Below are 21918 nucleotides of genomic sequence, written 5' to 3' on the forward strand. Positions count from 1 at the left end.
CTCTTTCGAAAATAAATTAAAAAACTTAAATTAAAAAAATTTTAAATGTACAATCCAATGATTTCTAGTATATTTGCAGAATTGCACAGCTATCACCTCAGCCAATTTTACAACATTTCCATCCTCCTCAAAAAAACCCACATGCCCATCCATTAGCAGTAACTCCCCATTCTTTCCTCCCCTAGTTCCCCTGGCAACCACTAATATACTTTCTGTCTCTATAGATTTGCCTATTCTGGACATTTCATACAAATGGAATCATACAATATGTGGTCTTTCTTTCATTTAGCATAATGTTTTCAAGGTTCATTCATGCTGTAGAATGTATCAGTACTTCATTCCTTTTTATGACTGAATAATATTCCATTGTACAGATATACCACATTTTGTTTATCCATTCATCAGTTGAAGGACATTGGGGTTGTTTCTACTTTTGGCTATTATGAATAATGCATTCAAGTTGTTTTATGGATAGACTACATTTTATTTATTAGTTATCAGTTATTTGTCAGTTGAGCTCTCTTTTTGAAAATGTGTTAAGGGTGTTGCAATGGAATTATCATAGGGGCTCACAAATGGGGACTCTAATTTTAGCTCAGACTTCAGGACAAGAAATGCTTTTTTTTCACTAGGAATTTAAAATGCCTGTCGTAAAAAGTAAAAGAGAAAACTAAGCAAACATGTGTATGGATGTGTGTGTGAATGTATTTTGTAGAATAGACAAATGCTCTTTTCTGTGGATACACTGACAGAAGGGATTTGAGATTCAGAGGAAGAGAAAATTTTAATTTCCATGCAATACAATTTTAATTTTACTTGGCAAAAAATTTTTTTCATGTGCATGAATTGCTTTTATACACAAATAATAATATACTCTCACTCCTACCTCATAGTGAGCTTTCTCATTGGGAAGCTGTAAATAGTAAATTCTCTGGTTAGAGCTGCAGAAAGCTTCAACAACCTTTAGCCAGAGCCAGTATTTGCAGTTTGTTGGAGGAAAGTGAAGTTTCACACAGGAGTCAATTAATAAGGATTTAACATTAATAAATAGTACTTAAGCAAAGACTTTGATTCAGTTATAAGAACACTGATGCAAAAAACAGGCATTTCAGGAGAACCTAATACTCTAGAGTCAGTGCAATAGGGTCCAGCCTGCGGTGAACTCAGCCCTAGTCCTGCCAGTTAGATGTTTTCACCTTCTTAGTTATGTAAAACCAAACACTGATCTCACATGCCTCTGAACATTCTTTGCATTCTTTTTATATCCATATATTATAGGGGTTTATTTGGAGTTTATCACCATAGACTATAAGCTTACACCTTCTCAACCAATTCTTTTTTATCTCCACACTGTCCCAAGTGTTATTATATATTGATACCTAAATGAGGTTGACCCTATCAGACTAAGGGTCATATTCAGATGCCAATACTAGGAAAAACTAGTTCCCATAAGGGAATTATGTCTTAAAGGGGGTTATTTTTGTCTGGGTGAGTTATATATTATATCACCTAATAGGGTGATTTGTGAGAGACAAAATTAGACAAGACATACTTCTGGAAGGGGAAGGGGATCAGAATCCAGAGTTGTTACAATATATTACCTAGAATATCTAGTTTCAGTAAAAAATTATAAGACATGCAAAGAAACAGGAAAATGTGACACATAGGAAGAAAATCAGGAAATAGAAGCTATCTTTAACAGGTGCAGATGTTGGACCAGACAAAACCTTTAAAGCAGCTAATATGAATATGTTAAAAAAACCCACAAAACTAAAGGAGGGTACGCCTGGGTGGTTAAATCGGTTCAGCATCCAACTTCAGCTCAGGTTATGATCTCACTGTTTGTGGGTTTGAGCCCTGCATTGGGCTCCATGATGACAGTGCGGAGCCTGCTTTGGATTCTCTCTCTTTCCCTCAATCTCTGCCCCTGTCCCACTCACTCTCTTCCTCTCTTTCAATGTAAATAAATTAATTTAAAAAATAAAGGGAACGGTATTTCGATTAAAGAAAAATACAATTATAATGAATCATCAGGTAGGGAATATCAACAAAAAGAAATTTTATTAAAACAAATTTTTTTTCATGTTTATTTATGAGACAGAGAGAGACAGAGCATGAATGGGGGAGGGTCAGAGAGAGAGGGAGACACAGAATCTGAAGCAGGCTCCAGGCTCTGAGCTGTCAGCACAGAGCCCGACACGGGGCTCGTACCCACAGACCGTGAGATCATGACCTGAGCCGAAGTCGGACGTTTAACTGACTGAGCCACCCAGGCGCCCTATGGAGTTTTAAAAATCTAAGTGGATATTCTGGAATTAAAAAATACAATAATGGAAATGAAAACTTCACTAGACTGGCTCAAAAGCCTCTCTGAGTTGGCATAAAAATCAGTGAACTTGAAGATAACTCAGTAGGGATTATCCAGTCTGCAGAACAGAAAGGAAAAAGAGTGAAGAGAAACAGAATTTCAGAGTCCCTTGGGATCCCATTAAAAACATCAACATACATTAAACAGGAGTACCAGGAAGAGAGAAGTGGGCAGAAAACAAATATTTAAAGAAATAATGGCCTAAACTTCCCAAGTTTTTTGGAAAACATTAATGTATACATCCAAGAAGCTCAGTATTTCAAAGCTCAAGGAGATCCACACCTACACACATTACAGTCAAACTGTTAAAAGCCAATGACAAACAAAATCTTGAAAGCAGCAAGAGAGCAGTTAGAGAAAGAATAAAATGCAAATGGACCTGACGCTTAGTAAGCACTCACTAAATATTAGGTAGTTATGATTTAAATCTTCAAACTTAGAGGAGAATCAACCAGTATCCTTGTGTAAGAGTATATATAAGAATGAAAAGGCTGATCCAACTTTAGGGAAACATGGGTTCTAAGTTGTTTTTTCAATAATGAGCATAATGTTATTATGTTAGCCATGGTCTAGGTCAGAAAGAGGTGAACTTCAACCTACAAGCCAAATTTGGCCTGCTGCTTGTTTTTGTAAATAAAATGTTACTGGAACAGAGCATGCCCACATGTTTACGTGTTGGGTATGGCTGCTTTCACGTTACAATGGCAGAGTTGGGTAGTTGCCACAGAGACTGTATAGCCTGAACAACCTAAAATATTTACTATCTGGCCCTTTATAAAAACTTTTGCCAGTCCCTGGGTCTAGGTACTTCTTCCTCCCTCCCTCCAATGAATATCACCACATCCTCAGAAATTCTGCTGCTGCCATGCCCCTTCCTACTGGATCAGACCCTTAGAGATTGCTGATCCAAATCAAGTTCTATCTGCTCCACTGTTGGTTGCCTACCCAGCATCCATTCTCTATCCCTTCCTTCCTTTCAAACAAATTTCTGTTTATTCAGCTCTTCACCCTTCACTGAGTCTACCCCCATTTACAGGGGTAGATGTTGAGTATCTAAGCCCATAGTTGCATGGCATTCCTTTGACAGGTGTTTTTAATTCAGGGATAGGCCTGTTGGTCTGAAGAGACTCAAAGGAAGGACATATACTTGATCCATGAAAAAAAGAGTTTTAAAATTTTTCCTGCTAGACATAAAAAGGAGCACATAGCCAGTGTCACTGGTAGCCACCAGGGGAACCACCTCAGAAGAAAGGATGCCAAGGATAGCTGAGTAGAAAGATGAAAAGAATCTGGATCTTACATGACATCACTAAGTCACAAATTATACTGCATCTAGAGCCCATCTTCTCTATAATTTGAAATGGAACTTTCTGTTATTTGCTATAGTAAAGCAATATACATATATATTGAATATATATAACTGCTACAAATTTTTTGATTATATTTTTTATGGCTGTCTGTCTTAGAATCCCAGCTGATCTAGCTTCCCCCCACCACCTATTCCCAATAGCCTGACACAAATATTTCCTGGAGTCTTGTTAATTCACTGTTCAATCATTCAACAAACATTTTATTAAGCACTCAGTATGTACTAGGCACATACTAAGTATTTGGGGATAAAGCAGTAAACGAGATATAAGTGGTGTCTCCCATCATGGAGCTCACATTCTAGTTACACAGACACAGTAAATGAACACTTAATTTCATATTATAATTAGTGCTAATAAGCAATAAAGTCATCACTAGCATAACGAAAAGGATAAGCCTTCTTAAAATAAATGGTCAGAAGAGGCATCTTTTGGAAAACAGTCTGGACGTTCCTTAAAAATTTTTAAATCGAGTTACTGTATAACCACACAAAAACTTGTTTGTGAATGTTCGCAGTAGCATTATTCATAGTAGCCCCCAAATGGAAACAACACAAATATTTGCCAACTCAGGAATGGAGAAATGAAAGGTGGTATATCCATATAATGGAATATTATGTGGCCATAAAAATAAATGAAGTACTGATACATGCTACAACATGGATGAAACTTGAAAGCCTAATGCTAAGTGAAAAAAGCCAGTCACAAAATACCACAGATTATAGGACTGCATTTATGTGTAATGTTCAGAATAGACAAACGTGTAGAGGCAGAAGGTAGATTAGTGGCTGCTTAGGGTTAGAGGTGAGAGTGTTGAATGGTGAGTGAATGCTAATTGTACAAGGTATCTTTTCAAGGTAACAAAAATGTACTTAAAAAAAAATTTTTTTTAACGTTTATTCATTTTTTTTTAACGTTTAATCGTTTTTGAGAGACAGAGAGACAGAGTGCGAGAAGGAGTGGGGTAGGGAGGGCAGAGAGAGAGGGAGACACAGAATCCAAAGCAGGCTCCAGGCTCTGAGCCATCAGCACAGAACCCGATGTGGGGCTCAAACCCATGAACTGCGAGATCATGAACTGAGCCACTCAGGCACCGCAAGGTGACAAAAATGTTCTAACATTAGATTATGGTGATGGTGGCAAAACTCTGTAGACATACCGAAAACCATTTAATTGTACACTTTAAATGGGCAAATTTTGGGGCGCCTGGGTGGCGCAGTCGGTTAAGCGTCCGACTTCAGCCAGCTCACGATCTCGCACTCCGTGAGTTCGAGCCCCGCGTCGGGCTCTGGGCTGATGGCTCAGAGCCTGGAGCCTGTTTCCGATTCTGTGTCTCCCTCTCTCTCTGCCCCTCCCCCGTTCATGCTCTGTCTCTCTCTGTCCCCAAAATAAAAAAATGTTGAAAAAAAAAATTAAATGGGCAAATTTTATGGAATGTAATTTTTTCTCAATAAAGCTATCTAAAACAAAAAGAAAAAAGAAAGATCTCTCCTAGCAGGTGATATTTAAACTGAGACCTTAAAGATAAGAAACCTGTTGTGCAAAGAGTTGGGACAAGAGCTTTCAGTCACAGGGAACAAAGGCTATGAAGGCCATGAAGAGAGACAGAAGTTTAGTAAACAAGGAGGTAAGAGATAGGAGATAGGTTGGAAAGGGGCCAGAGCAGGGAAGGTTTTCTGAAACTTTCAAAGTCACCAAGTTCCATTTTGATACATACTCTTATTAGGCAGTATAATCTACATGGCAGTCCTCATGAAATATTTAACAGTGAAACCCATGGATAAGGCCACAAATGGAGAGCTGTTAATTCCAAATGCCATATAGCTGCAAAACACCTTATTAAGAAGAAAAGAAGTATTAAGTGTTAAAAGGGAAAAGTATTTAAAGCAATAATTAGCCTATAACTGGGGAATTCCATTAAATTACTTTCACCATTGTCATAAATATCAATTTCTAGGAGATATTCACATTCCAGGGAGCACAAGAAGAATTCCCATCTCCAAATAGTTCAGAAAGTAGGGATCCTATAGAATACCAGGCAGGAAAAGAAATCACTAAAGCAATACAAATACAGATTTCATAGTGTCTAAACTTTGTGCGCAGTTGTGCAGTGTCATACTTGAGATCTGAAATAAAAGGACATGACCAATCCAGTCTGGACCAACACAGAATGTAGAAAGGAATCAGAGGATGACACAGAATTCTAAGTGAAAATGTAAGAATATCTGGACCAAAAGCAGGAGAAAGAAGACACCCAAGCCTTGCAAATTTTCATGAACACTCTTGAGAGGACGGATTGGTGGTTAACAGACTAATACTGTTAAGTGATCATCTTATGTACTTATAATTCTCAAATTCTATTATACATTATTGATCAAAATAGAACAGGGGGTGAAGAGAGGCAGAGAGACAGAGAGAAGTCATAATTTAGATTCAGTGTTGCCCTTGTGATCATCTGCAACAATGGCTGCAATATTTTTGCAACTTCTTCCAAGGAAAGTAGAAGTTATATTTTTCCACCCCTTGAATGCAGGGTTGTTCACATGACTTGCTTTGATCAAATGAGTCATTAGCAAACATGATACTAGAGAAGGCTTGAAAAGTGTGTATGCACTGGGATTTGTCTTTACTCTTGCTGCTTTTAGAACCCAGCCACCCAGTCAAGAAGCCTGAGCTTAGTCTGCTAGATACTGGAAACACATAGCCCAGTTTCTCTGTTGCTCCAGCCTATTGCCAGATACATCTAACCCCAAAGCCCATGCTCATTGCTACGATTATGACTATGATTATTACTACTCTTATTATTGCTCATATATTGTGTGCTCAGATCTAGACCTCTGTCTCAATGCATTAAGGGTTGGAAAGGTGAAAATTACACATTGGGATTAGAGTGTGCAAACCGGCTCCAATGTTTTTCTCTACCATGCAGACTTGGAAAAGGTTTCCATTTTCTATGAGCCTCAATTTGTCTCAGCTAGGAATTACATTTAATCAAGACGGTTCCTGGGAAAATTAAATAACATGAAAAAAGTGCCCTCTCAACACAAAGTGACACCCATTAGCAGTAATAAGGCTGAGATGTTTCAGTTGAGCTCACCAGAAACAGTTTCCAAAGAATCTAACTTTAACAATCCCTGGAAAAATGAAGTGAAAATACGTTTGTTCTTCATGAAAGCAATTGTTAGTTTTCTGCTCTGTGATGTCACAGAATAAAATGTTCAAATAAAATGCTATAGAATTATGCAGTGTTTCTTAATCTTTCTTTCGAAACTGTTGAGTTACTAGGGTTGGGAGGGGGAAAGACTTTTTGAAAGTATGTGCTTTCTCAACCTTTGAAATGCTTCCAGATTCTGTCATCATCTTTTCATCTCAACATCAAAGTTGGGAAAGTCTCTTCCACAGGGAGGGCAGGTGCTCACATGCTGCTCACCAAGGCACTTTGCTACCCCATAAATCTGTCTCTCTCTACCTGCATCTTGAGAATCAAGCATTAGTTTTTTTATTTCTTTTAGATTTTTTACCTACTTGTACTCTTTTGCTAGTAAACTTCTGACACATTCAACAGGTGATTTGGCTTACAAAAACAGCCAGGGAAGGGGCTTCACCAGAAGCATGGTCAGCACATATGAAATGCTTAACATGGCAGAAACACACAAAAGCATATTTCTGAAAGAGCTTAAAAAACGGACGAGGGGGTTCTTGCTTTCTACATGACCTAACTTTCAATTCGCATTGTCTTGAAATCAAGAGAAGTCAAAATACAAAGGATGGGAAAATATGTGATCAGGACTCATTCAAAAAATTCAAATTCAGCAAATTGGGAGGGTGAGTTTACTGACATAGTGCCTTAGTTCACTGAAAGGCTGCCTTATGAATAAACTACAATGTAAATCTCTTCCTAAAACTCCAAAGGCCATAAAATGTTTTTCTAAGGCCACATCTTATGCTTTTCTTTTATTTGCTACATTTATATACTTAAGGTACCTTTGGTGCAAATTTTCCATTTGTGGTGCTTTAAATATTAGAGTCACCAACTAAATTGAAATTAAGTACATGGGAGAGGAGCAGGCAGAGGTATGGGGGTAAGTAATATCCCAAAGAAGGGTAAATATAGAGGAACAGTAATTATTGTGTCTGCCGGATTGTTCCCCCCAAATTCATGTTCACCTTGAACCTCAGAATGTCACTTTATTTGGAAATAGGGCATTTGCAGATGTACTTAAGATTTCAAGGTGGATTTAGAATGGATCCTAAATCCAATGGCTAGTGTCCTTATAAGAAGAGAAGAGGTCATAGAGAAAAAGGCAATATGAAGATGGAGGCAGAGATTGGAGTGACGTGTCTACAAGCCAAGGAACACCAAGGATTGCCAGCAACCACCAGAAGCTAGCAAAGCGGCATAGTATGGATTCTCCCTCGGAGCTTTCAGAAGGAATCAACACTGCCAATACCCTGATTTCTAATTTCTGGGCTCCTGAACTCCAAAGAATAAATTTTTGGTATTCTAACTCACCCAGTTTACGGCAATTTGTAATGGCAGCCACAGGCAGCTAACAATAAATTAACACATGGTGTAGGTGGTCTTGAAGAGACCTGCAGCATCTGTTACCTGCAGTTAGTTGGCTGTGGACATTTTGACATTGTCACCTGATTCCTTTAGCCCACCTTTGACCTCACCCTGATCCTTGCTAACACTTAGTGCTATACCTCACCCTCCTTTTCCTGAGCTTCTGAAATATGAGAAGGAGAGGGATTGGAGTTGGGGAAGACTGCAGGATATGGTGGAAATCAGGAGAAGACTTGGGTCAGGTACTGGTTAGGCTCAGGAATACCACTGGGATAAGAATTTGAGGTCAAGAGGGGCGCCTGGGTGGCGCAGTCGGTTAAGCGTCCGACTTCAGCCAGGTCACGATCTCGCGGTCCGTGAGTTCGAGCCCCGCGTCGGGCTCTGGGCTGATGGCTCAGAGCCTGGAGCCTGTTTCCGATTCTGTGTCTCCCTCTCTCTCTGCCCCTCCCCCGTTCATGCTCTGTCTCTCTCTGTCCCAAAAATAAATAAACGTTGAAAAAAAATTAAAAAAAAAGAATTTGAGGTCAAGATCCTCGTGAGCAGTTTCCAAGGACAAAGAGAAACCCTAGAATTATAGAGAACAGGACAGGTCTTCCTGGTCAGTCCTTATTTTTGGGCAGTGTTATATTTCTACACTTAACCATCTCTGACTTTACAAAGAAACATTTAGCTGAGGCATGTTTCCTAAAGCATTATAGAGCCATAACACTTTAAAACACCAACTTTCATGATCCCTATGATGGCATCTCTCAGCGTTGTTCCTGCCTGTTTACTGTCACATGTGCACACATTCTCAGCCTTGGTATTCTCAAAACTCCCCACTCCATACATCCTCTGTCCCCACTTCCTGCTGCTCAGTATCTCTGTCTTAGAACTTTTCAGATCTTTACCTATCTACCTATTTCCATATCTGTCCATCCATCCACCCATCCATCCATCCACTCATCTGTCTTTCTTTAAAAAAATATTTTGATGTATGAATGACATACCAAAAGTTATACATATTTAATACATATAATTTAATGATTTGGGAGATAAGTATACATCCATGAAACCATCACCATATTCTATGCCATAAACATATCCATCACATTCAAAAGTTATCTATATCTGCCTTAGCCTACCTGTCTTAGAACACACTAAAAACTGACATGGTAATTTGTCTTATTTAGGTCTCACAACCACACAATAGGGTAGTTACAATGTATATATAAATTCTAAAATAATATTTACATTTTTATTATTATAAAATCAATAATACCTATATATTTCTTGCTAAATGACTATAAATACTATGTATAGATTGCTAGTTTTTTTACAGTACTATATATAATATATATGTATGTATATGTATACACACAAATGCATACACACACACACACACACACACACACACACACACACACAAATTCCAAGTATTTACATTGTTCCTGTACTTGTAATCCTTAATGGGAATGCTATGTAATGTAGTGGGAGAAATTCACACTGCTCTCTTCCCAGTCTTTCCTTTTTACCCATGGCCTTCTCCCACTTGCCTAGATCTTGAACAGCACCTGTGGCTTCAGGAAAGTGTTGTGAGAATAACAGTGTCAAATTCTTGATTTTTGAGATTGAAAAGCTGAGATCTAGACACATGGCAATAGGGATATGGGAGAATACGTAATCTGTCAGGAGCAGATTTTCCTACTGCAAAGGAGTAGGGGGTGGAAAGGAGTATCAGGCTAAGTAAGGAAGTTCAGTGAAAGAAACCTCTAGGGAAAAAGCTCTGTGCCATCCTGCTAAGGCCAGTTGTAGGGTGGGTGTGGGGTGAGTGGGGTGGAGCCCTCAGTAGAGTAGTAAATCCCATATGAATTTGAGGGATTTGAAAGCCTGGGCAGGTGGTGAGCCTTGGGGCTGACCTCAGGCCCAACATAACTCGAGTAAGAGAATAGATGCATGAGGCTTCTACACAGACGGGAGTGGAACAGCCTTGATTTCCCCATGTTCAGGGTAAGACAAAGCCAGACAAATGTTTCTTGTGTGCTCATAAAGATGTGGGAGTAGCTGAGAAAAAGCCTGGCCTTGGAAGACCTTGCAACTGGAGCCAGAGGGATGCACCCATGAGCTTCAGAGACCAATCACACAGACCATTTAGAATGAAGATGCCTGAGAACCAAACAACACTTCCCCAGCCACTAATGCTTTCTCATTTTATCAGCTCCTTGGAATGGAAATGAACTCTTGGGGAAAGGATACCAGGGTTCTAAGTTTCTGCCACCCGCTGGTAGAATCTATCTAGAAATTAAATTGAGTGTTGAAAAAATAAAGTTGTATTTCCTGCTCATCTGAACATGTGGACTGAAATTTGTATCCATGATAATGGAACCTTGTAGCTCAGTCTACTATTCCTCAACCAGTATATTTTTGGGTTGGCTTCTCTACTCACAGGAAGTGAGATTCCATCAAGGTAGTGTTCTCCCTTGCCTTGGTTAGAACAAACTCAGCTTTGTCTTATCAACAGGTTGATATTTTGGTGATATTTTCGGGGAGACAGCATTCCAGAGATCACCATTTAGTTTCGATTTGTTAAGCACACTCACAGCTGAGGGTCTTAGCTCTGGCTTTTCCCTCTGCTTACAACACTTTTCCTGTCCACAGCACGGTTTGCCCTGCACTGCCATATGTTTCTGCTCACATGGTCCCTTATCAAAGAGGCTTTCTTTGGTCATCCAATATAGAATAGCAATTCCCCATTCCCACCACTCTTCAGTTCCCCTTACCCTGCTTTATTCATTTATTTTTTAAAGCCTCTTTCATCACTTGATATGGTATATATTTGTTTGTTTACTCTGTCTCCTTTCACTAAAATGTAAGCTGCTTAAGGACTTTGTTTTGTTCTCTTCTATATCCCCTGTGACTAAACAGTGTTCATGCTAGTAGGTCCTCTGCAAATACTTGTTGAATCAACGAATATCTCCTACAGATACCTTTTTGTTTCAATGTTCTGCATTCATTTCCCTTTCTAAATATTGCTCTTCAGTTTCCCTGTAACAAATCTCCTGACAAACAGGAACTTTATATTCCTCTCTACTCTAATCTGACATATGATAGATGCTCAATAAATATTTACTAAAGGAACAAAAAGAAAGGAGAAATGCATAGATGAATGAATAAGACATGTGGTAGCAATGGTGTGGCTGATTGACAGCAGTGTGAGGTAGCAAGATAACCTCACACCCTCTTCTTTGATCCCTCTCTCATCTCCTCCCCTACTCCCAGGATGGCTTATCCAGATTGTTAGCTAAGTGCTTGAATATGCAAAAATTAGTTGGATGGGGCATATAGCTATAAAGAGCTGAATTTCTCTTTCATAAGAAAATGAAAAGATTTGGAGGGTGGGGAATGAAAAGGGACAAGGGGCTTTTAAAATAGAAGGGATAAGAATAAAAGAGGATCCTGGAGAGGAAAATGAAAAAGTGGACATGAAGCACTTTTAAAACATGTTTGTACATTTTACACTTCATTTGAGATGTTTGATGCAGCATGCAGTAAGTTTCCTGTGACCCAAAACACCAACAAATGTGGCCATCCTCACAGAGGGGTTTTTATGTTTGAAAATCAAAAAAAGGAGCAAATTTCCCAATTGTCTCAAATAAAAGAGAGCCAAAATAAACCCACAGTTACAAGGCAGAGTGGAGAACAAGATTCAAAGGAGGCAGGGAGTCAAAGTCAGAGGAGACCGTGAGATTATAACCCCTGAGAATTTTGCAGCAATCTTGAGAAGGATGTGAGACTTTCTTTTCTTTTTTTTAAATTTTGTTTTAACGTTTATTTATTTTTGAGAGAGAGAGAGAGAGAGAGAGAGCATGAGAGGGGGAGGTGCAGAGAGAGAGACACACACACAGAATCCAAAGCAGGCTCCAGTCTCTGAGCTGTCAGCACAGAGCCTGATGTGGGGTTTGAACCCATGAACCGTGAGATCATGACCTGAGCCAAAGTCGGGAGCTTAACCCACTGAGCCACCCAGCCCCCGATGTGAGACTTTGTAAGGGTATGGGATGGTGGTACTGCCAGTGCAACCAGTTCTTAAGGGGGCAGAGAGGCCCAGCTGACCCCTGGCCCACCTAAATAACAGTCTTCCTGTTTCAGTTCCCAGCCTTTGTATTCTTGGGGCCTTGCCTTCGTATAGGTCCCTCTGCTCCTGAGAGACAGCATTATCATGTGGATGGTGCAAATGGATTCTTTGAGACCTATGGTCTTCTGGCCTGTTGAAATTTGCAAGTCTCAACCTGGAGCAGCCATGAACACATGCGTATGTTTCATTTTCCTTACCTAGTTTCCAAATTAGATTGACCATTTAAACGATTACTTTCCTGTCCTTGCCTCTGTTGGGATGTAGCTCTTTCTCCACCTCTTAACTTACCCACAAGTTCTAATTTGTCTGGAATCTCACATACCTTTTAGGAAAAGAAATGCTACCACATCCAAAAGGTGTAAAGGTTCCCAGGATAACTTGGTTGGGCAGGTCACTGAATATGTTGGTGTACATGCCACCCCAAGGGAGAGCAGAATAGCTTTGGCAGACAGCGAGGCGGCCAGAAGGATAGGTAAAATCCAGGTTAAGGAACTGATACTGATAAAAACCAACAACAATGGTAATAATTATTCTTATATGGAATGATGTTAACTCTTATCCTATTTAATTAGAAAAAAAAATTATTTTAATGTTTATTTATTTTTGACAGAGAGAGAGAGAGACAGACAGTGGGAGGGACAGAGAGAGGAAGACACAGAGTCTGAAACAGGCTCCAGGCTCTGAGCTGTCAGCACAGAGCCCGACACAGGGCCTGAACTCACAGACAGTGAGATCATGACCTGAGCCGAAGTTGGACGCTCAACCGACAGAGCCACCCAGGTGCCCCATATTTAATTTTTTTTCTAATCGACTATTTACAGATGAGCCGACAGAAGTCCAGAGGGGGTGACTCGCCTTCCCATGGTCACTGAGTACAATAATGGTGGTGCCAGGCCATGCCAGGTTCCCTGACTCCCACTTGCATATTCTTCCCATACGTTCACATTACTTGCACCCTCATTTTTATTTACTTACTATTTATTTATTTATTTATTTGTTAGCTTCATGTGTAGAAGTTAATAATTCAACACTTACATACAACATCCAGTGCTCATCACAAGTGCCCTCCTTAATACCCATCACCCATTTAACCCATACCCCCTGCTCACCTCCCCTCTGTAAACATCAGTTTTTTACATGCTCATTTTAGCCCCAAACTCTTCGAAACCAGTCTTGTGGATAATAGCAAGGAAGTCTGGTCAGATTGGTTCTATTAATGGAAGAGTCACTGGAAAACAAAGTTGCCCATTGCTACCCAGTATGGCCTGACAGCATGCAGCAGGAGGACTGTGTCTCCCTGCCAACATCTGTGGACAGATGAGAGCAAAGGAGGGCTGAGGGATAATTATGGATATGTGAACAAGTTCACAAAACCTAGCTGCGCCAACCTCTTGAGGTCTTTTTCATTTTGGATTTGCAGGAATTTATCACAAAATCTCTTTTCTCTCTAAGCTAGATCCTCTTGATGCCCAATGCCCATGTGGTTCTCTCTACTAACCAGGAAAATGAAGGAGAACTCATTTTCTCAGAACCATGTGAGCTGTTGTAGCCTAACAGCTACAACCAGAGGTTCCCTTAAATAGAAGTAAGTCTTGCAAACTAGAGAACTTGCCCCAACCTCTTTCTTGCATTGACTTCTCTTGTCTCCAGCAGGAGGGAAAGTGGACCCTTGAGAGCAAAAGATTGAGGCAAGGCATCAGACTTTCTGTTCCAATACTTATGCGATTTTCTGCTGAAACAGAAATGCCCTACGTCTCGAGACATCCTTTCCATCATGCCCAGCCCCTTCCATCCTCCTTTCCTCTTGGGATTTCAAAAGGATATTAGGTCAAAGAGGAACCATCTACCAGGGCATAATGGAACTTTTTCATCTCTGGGTCAGCCTCTTTGACTGTTGGCATCTTAGGCTTCCTCTTCAGCAGCTCCAGCCAGAAACATTGGGAAACTTTGGGACTGTTGTCTACCTTCACCATGCCTTTAGGATCATTATAGTGGCGCAGGATAAGACATTTGTTGAATCCTTCTTTTTTAAGCTTTGCTTCTTCTGCTTTTCTGTTCAAAGAAAAAAATTCCAGAAGTAGTTAATTTCCTGATCTTATCAAGGGCTAGAGGCTGGGCAATGGCTGTTCTGGCCTCTGTGACCTCACCTTTACTGCCAGTCTAAGAGGCTTCCTTAGATCTGGACAGCTGGATTTTGAAATCTTTAGCCAAGTGTTTATTGAGTGCCTATCATTTGTCAACAGTTTTTGAGGACCTGCTGTGTGTGAAGTACTGGACCAGAAGCTGCAGAAAATGCAGGACTAGTAAGGAGTCCTCTCTCCCCACAGGAGCAACATGATTCAGCGTAGACCTTGGACGAGAACTGAGGTGAAACCTGGTGCTAACACTTGGGACTGTAAAAAAGTATGCAAAATACTAAACTCTGAGTCTTAGTTATTTTTCATCTGTAAAATGGGGGTAACAATGCCTCACAGAAATATAGGGAATCTCTGGTTAATTAATACGCACAGACCTCTAGGCATGGACCCCAGTATTTAGCATGCCTTCTAAATATACTAGTTGTTTTTGTTACAAGTTAGTGACACATACATACATACATGTTCATTATTAATAAGGTGGTAGAGGGGAAGAGTAGGTGAATATGAAACTACATATGTTCTGCATTTCAGACAGAGACCTTGAAATTAAGGTAGGCCCCTTGGAACACTCATTTAACTATTCACAGATATTCACTAGGTATCTTCCACAGGCAAAATTCATATGTTCTTATGAGATAGGTGCTATTTATCCCATTCTAAAAAGTCCCTGAATTTTGCAGCTGCATGGTAAAGCCAGGATGCAACGTCATGTATATCAGCTCCAAACTCTCTACTTTCTTCACCTCATGAGACTGTTCCCCATATTTCTAAGTGTCAGGAGCTACAGGAGTTGTGGGCATACTATGAAATGTAGACCAACCAGTTAGAGTAGGAGAGATCCAAAGCATAAGAGACTCTTAAAAACTGAGAACAAACTGAGGATTGATTGGGGGTGGGAGGAAGGGGAGGGTAGGTGATAGGTATTGAAGAGGGTATCTTTTGGGATGAGCACTGGGTGTTATATGGATACCAATTTGACAATAAATTTCATATATTAAAAAAATAAAAATAAACAAACAAACAAAAAATGTAGACCGACCAGGGCTTTGTATCTGAGGGTCAGCCAATGAAACAGAACTTCCTAGTTCTTGCCCAGCTTCCTGACCACAACCCACATGCACACACAGCTATGCACACACATATACACTCATGTGCACATACATACACATACATATGCACATATACTCGTGCACTCAAGGATGCCAGATTAGAGCTGTTGGCAACATGCCATTGGAAGAAGCCTCCAGAATCAGGCTGGAAGAGCAGAGACATTCTTGGCCCTCTAGGAGACCAACACCACCTGTTTAACATCCCCATGGACTGGATGGCTTGCCTTTACTCCATGGTCCCAGCTACTAAAAGTGGGCTGCAGGGCCTCTGGGTTTAAGACATAATGCGGGGATGGAATTGGGTAGATCTATAACCAACACTTGAAAATAATCAGAAGTGTCAGGACTCTAATTAGGGGAAATGGTAGCTACCTTTTCAGAGAAGAGTTAGGCATTTGGGAATTTCTAACATGGGTATAGAGTAGAATGCAAAACAAACAAACAAACAAACAAACAAGCTTCAGCAACAGGGTAAAAAAAATATTTAAGGCTGCCCTCAGCAAGTCCCTTCAGATTCAGAATACATACAAACAGGAATCCTCAATGTTTCACATTCTAAGGTGCACTTGAAAAGTGCTAAAGTTGAGCTGGCATACCTCAATAAGGGTCTTGGAATGTTTAGAAGAATTGGTTTGTGTGTGTGTGTGTGTGTGTGTGTGTGTGTATGTATGCACATGTGACATTTATTGGTTGAGTGTGGGTTTTGGGGTGTAAGACCTATGCTGAAAGAAAAATGTTTAAATGATTAAAACCCAGAAATTGGACAGGGTGCCTGGCTGGATAAATCAATAGAGCACCTGACTCTTGATCTTGGGGTCATGAGTTGGAGCCCCATGTTGTGTGTAGAGTTTACTTAAAAAATAAGTAATTAGACAAAACTGGAGGTATCACAATTCCAGATTACAAGTTTTATTACAAAGCAGTAGTAATTAAAACAGTCTGGTACTGGCATAAAAAATAGATACATAGATCAATTGAATAGAATAGAAAGCCCAGAAATAAACCCACAATTATATGGTCAGTTAATCTCTGATGAAGAAGGAATGAATATAAAATGGGAAAAAGTCTCTTCAACAAATGGTGTTGGGAAAACTGGACAGCCATATGCAAAAGAATGAAACTGGATCATTTTCTTATACCATACAGAAAAATAAACCCAAACTGGATGAAAGACCTAAATGTGAGACCTGAAACCATAAAAATCCTTGAAGAAAGCACAGACAGTAATCTCTTTGACATCAACTGTAGCAACATTTTTCTAGTGTCTCCTGAGGCAAGAGAAATAAAAGCAAAAATAAACTATTGGGACTATATCAGAATAAAAAGCTTCTGCACAGCAAAGGAAACAATCAACAAAACTAAAAGACAACCCATGGAATGACAGAAGATATTTGCACATGACATATCTGATGAAGGGTTAGTATCCAAAATATATAAAGAACTGATATAACTCAATGTCCCAAAAACAAACAATCCAATTAAAAAATGGACAGAGTACCTGAAGAGATATTTTTCCAAAGAAGACATACAGGTGGCTAACAGACACAGAAAAGATCTCAACATCACTCCTCATCAGGAAAATGTAAATCAAAATTATAATGAGGTACCATTTCACACCTTTCAGAATGGCTAAAATCAAAAACACAAGAAATAACAAGTGTTGGCAAGGATGTGTAGAAAAAGGAACCCTTGTGAACAGTTGGTGGGAATCCAAACTGGTACAGTCACTGTGGAAAACAGCAAGGAGGTTCCTCAAAAAATTAAAAATAATGCTGCCCTATGATCCAGTAATTTTACTACTGGGTATTCACCTCCAAAATACAAAAACGCTAATTCAAAGAAATACATGTAACCCTATGCAGCATTATCTACAATAGCCAAATTATGGAAGCGACCCTAGTGTTTATCGATAGATGAATGGGTAAAGAAGTTGTGATATATACACACTGGAATATTATTCAGCCATAAAAAGAATGAAATTTGTTTGGCAACAACATGGATGGTGCTAGAGAGTATAAAGCTAATTGAAATAAATCAGTCAGAGAAAGACAATACTATATAATATCACTTATATGTGGAATTTAAGAAACACAACAAACCACCAAAGGAAAAAAAAGGGAGATAAAGACAAACCAAGAAGCAGACTCTTAACTATAGAGAACAAACTGATGGTTACCAGAGGGGAAGGGGGTGACAGGATATGGGAAATAGGGGATGGGGGGATAAGAGTACACTTACACGATTTTGAAAAAAAAGTAATTGGAAATAATATAGCTGATTAATGAAAGGAGGGAGAGGTATATAGCCACACTGCTGTTGGCTTCGGGGGTATTGGGGGTGGGAGTCCCTAGCAATTAGCAAGGTTCACTGGCCCCTCTAAGAGAAACAGGAGTGGGCACTTCTCAGTAAGTTCTGTGGGGAAGGAACCAGAGCCAGGAGGGTGGGCAAGGGCCAGATCTGCCACTCAAAAATGGAAATGCCTGATTAAAACAACTGGTTTCTTTTGACATTTGTTTCTTCTTTTGCTTTCCTCCTCCTCCTGCCACTCCTTCTCTTTTTCACATTCTCATGAAAATGTATCCCATTGTCAAAAATGAGGTGAGTAGGCAGAATTTTTGAGCAATGTGACAAAAAAAGGAGCCCTTATAAATTGCACTCTTCCCCACACCAGAACACACACACGCCACTCCATTTATAAGCATCAAACGCTGGCAGGAATTCAGCCTAAGAGCACACATTTATAGACCAATTGGAAACCTGAGTCTAATTACCATTTACCAAGCCCACATCTGGGCTCTTTCATTCAACGCCTAGACATGATTCTATTTTTCTGTGAGTCTCTACAAATGGACCTTTTGGATTATTCTTAAGAAAGGTTAAGTATGCCTCTAAAGTGTAAATACCTATAATCTTTGGGAGAAGAAAAGGCATGCTCCCCCTTCTTACTTGCAAGGCCAAAAATCAAGATACAACAAAGCTCTAGTGCAAAAAACTCCAATGCAAAATCTCCTACCTTATCTGAATGTTACATTATTCAAATACTCAGAGTCGGCAACTATAATTCAGGGAAGTTCCCCATAACTCTTCTTCTTTTTCTAACCCCTTTAAAAGTCCCTAGACAAAGAGTCTTGATTATTGTGTAAAGACCAATCAGTCTCTCTGCCAAAAAAAAAAGGCTGCCCTTCACTGCCTTTTCTCGAGGAATTGGCAATGGCAGTAGTTTTGTTCTCCTCTTGCCTGAGAACCAGAAGTTGACCTCTGGATTCTCCAGCAGGTGATAATTAACACCAAATTGATTAGTTCAACAAAGGAGCCCTAATACTTGCATAAAAGGTTTCTTCAAAGTTTTGGGTGGCTGGTCATTCCCAGGAAAAGTCATTGTTGGGCTTACAAAAGAGTTCTTCTCTAAGTCAGAAGTTACCCAATTATCCTAGCCCTCTGGTATCTGGACCACTCTAAGAGAGGCTGGAATAGAAAGAGAACTGCATTTCAAATCATCTCAAATCAAATTTGCCTAAGAATCTAAGCTAAATTCAATATGGTGGGGACATTCACTGAATGTCAGAACTGAAGGATGCTTGGGCAATATCTAATTCCATTTTACAGATGAAGGAGCCAAAGTACAGAAAACGGAATTGATAATTGCTAAATAATAGTTACTGTTTATTAAGCATTCATATATTCTACAGATTGTGCTAAGTTATTGAACTGGGATATTTCATTTAATGCTTTCAATAACCCTATGAGGTAAATTCTAGTAGAACCTCCATTTTATATGAGGAAGATAAAGTTTTGAGAAGCAGAATAAGTGCCCCAAATACTATGGTTGGCAAATGGGAGCATAAGACTTCTGTGAACTTCAAAGCTTGAAGTTCTGCCCCTTTACAGACATAGCCTCTTGTAACACAGGTCACACAGCTAAGAAATGGCAGGGTCTGAGTTAGGAGTGAGTCTGGATTCCCAGTCTAATGCTTTTGTACCACCATACTCTAATAGTACATATGAATAAAGTCAGAAGACTAGAACTCTACCAGCTACAGCCCAAAGATCTGATTCTCTGATTCAGGCCCAGACAAAAGGTCTAGGTAAACCCAGTGTGGAGGATGTGCTTTGCTGTAAGGAGAGTTTTGGGTTCTGGTCTGGGATGGGAGGGTTCACTACATTTGTCAGACCAGACTTCCTATGCCAAGAAAAGAGTCTATTTCAAGTGTGCACCTGCCAACAGAGTTAGAGAAGATTCTTTCTTCTCTCATTTCCCTGAGTCTGACTTGATATAATGTTCTGTGTTGAGCAAATGTGGTAGAAATTTGGTAGGGTACAAAGGCCAATAGTTATGATTTGCCAAAAATTGCATTTCATCCAACAAGCATTTTTTTTTCAATCTACTTACTAATCACTCACCCTGGGAACCAAGGGATGTTAAGATTTGGCTGATTTTCTTGCAGAAATGTTTTGTAATGCACATAATGTAAAGTTACATGTGTTCTTTTTGAAGCTTGGATTCTGTATATGATAAATCCCTTGGGAACAAATTTTCATTGTTAAAAACCCACTCCCTTGAGATAGTTTATTACTATGGGTAATGTGTAACAGCATCAGACTCATCCCTGGTGCTGTGTGCCAGCTAAATTCACCTCCTCCATCTACTCTGCCAAGCCATCTCTTCTTCAGTCTAAACTGACTTGTCTCAAGAAACCACTTCTGACAGTACTGGGTTATTATTAAAAAATGCTTTTAGCTTGCTTAGTGCTTTAGTGTCTACAAAGTACATTTATATACATATATATATAGTCACAACAACCTGCCGTAAGCAGAAGACCTGTTATTATCCCTAAATGACTAAAGAAGCAGAGGTTCAGGGAGTTCAAGTGACTTACACAAGATCCCACACCCATTGACTAATGAACCTAGATGTTTTGACTCCAGTTTTTTTTTTCTTTCAATTTTTGCTGTAGTCTTTATTTTTTAGAGCAGTTTTAGGTTCACAGCAAAATTGAGTGGAAAATACAGAGAGTTCTCATATATTCCCTACAAGTTTTTTTTTTTCTTTTGTTAAAATTTGCTGCCTGGTCCACATCACTTGAGGACTTCTTTAAACTTGAAAAATTAATTGTAAGCTCACCTGGAAGAAGAAATTGGTAAAACTGGTTAAGATGTTTTTGATGTAGAAAGAGTAATCATGGCACAAAAACAGTCACTGAGATCAAAAGAACAGAATAGAGAACCCAGAAATGGACCCACAAACATATGGCCAACTAATCTTTGACAAAGCAGGAAAGAATATCCAATGGAATAAAGACAGTCTCTTCAGCAAGTGGTGTTGGGAAAACTGGACAGCGACATGCAGAAAAATGAACCTGGACCACTTTCTTACACACAAAAATAAACTCAAAATGGACGAAAGACCTCAATGCAAGACAGGAAGCCATCAAAATCCTTGAGGAGAAAGCAGGCAAAAACCTCTCTGACCTTGGGCACAGCAACTTCTTACTCAACATGTCTCTAGAGGCAAGGGAAACAAAAGCAAAACTGAACTATTGGGACCTCATCAAAATGAAAAGCTTTTGCACAGGGAAGGAAACAATCAGCAAAACTAAAAGGCAACCGATAGAATGGGAGAAGATATTTGCAAACAACATATCAGATAAAGGGTTAGTATCCAAAATCTATAAAGAACTTATCCAACTCAACACCCCCCAAAAAAATAATCCAGTGAAGAAATGGGCAAAAGACATGAATAGACACTTCTCCAAAGAAGACATCTAGATAGCCAACCGACACATGAAAAAATGCTCCACATCTCTTATCACCAGGGAAATACAAATCAAAACCACAATGAGATATCACCTCACACCTGTCAGAATGGCTAACATTAACAACTCAGGCAATGACAGATGTTGGTGAGGATGTGGAGAAAGAGGATCTCTTTTGCATTGCTGGTGGGAATGCAAACTGGTGCAGCCACTCTGGAAAACAGTATGGAGGTTCCTCAAAAAATTAAAAATAGAACTACCCTATGACCCAGGAATTGCATTACTAGGTATTTATCCAAGGATACAGGTATGCTGTTTTGAAGGGGCACACGCACCCCAATGTTTATAGCAGTGCTATCAAAAATAGCCAAAGTATGGGAAGAGCCCAAATGTCCATCGATGGATGAATGGATAAAGAAGATATATATGTATATATACATATATATATACATATATATATTTTATATATATATATATAAAATTTTATATATATATAAATTTT

General features: G+C 39.4%; 1 protein-coding gene across 3 annotated transcripts in view; it reads right to left on the minus strand.

The window, feature by feature from the left end:
- The window catches only part of LOC125170709 (uncharacterized protein C3orf20 homolog), a 136340-nt gene that overhangs the window by 66412 nt on the left and 48010 nt on the right, over window positions 1-21918 (minus strand). For all 3 annotated transcript variants that reach the window (XM_047867394.1, XM_047867396.1, XM_047867395.1), the window contains 2 exons: window positions 14241-14468; window positions 12739-12888 (listed from right to left, as the gene is read on the minus strand). In XM_047867394.1, the coding sequence (XP_047723350.1) occupies window positions 12739-12888; window positions 14241-14468 (378 nt within the window). The remainder of the gene's footprint in view (window positions 1-12738; window positions 12889-14240; window positions 14469-21918) is intronic.

Source organism: Prionailurus viverrinus, chromosome B4 (assembly GCF_022837055.1).
Source record: "Prionailurus viverrinus isolate Anna chromosome B4, UM_Priviv_1.0, whole genome shotgun sequence".
In the NCBI taxonomy this organism is placed as follows: domain Eukaryota; kingdom Metazoa; phylum Chordata; class Mammalia; order Carnivora; family Felidae; genus Prionailurus; species Prionailurus viverrinus.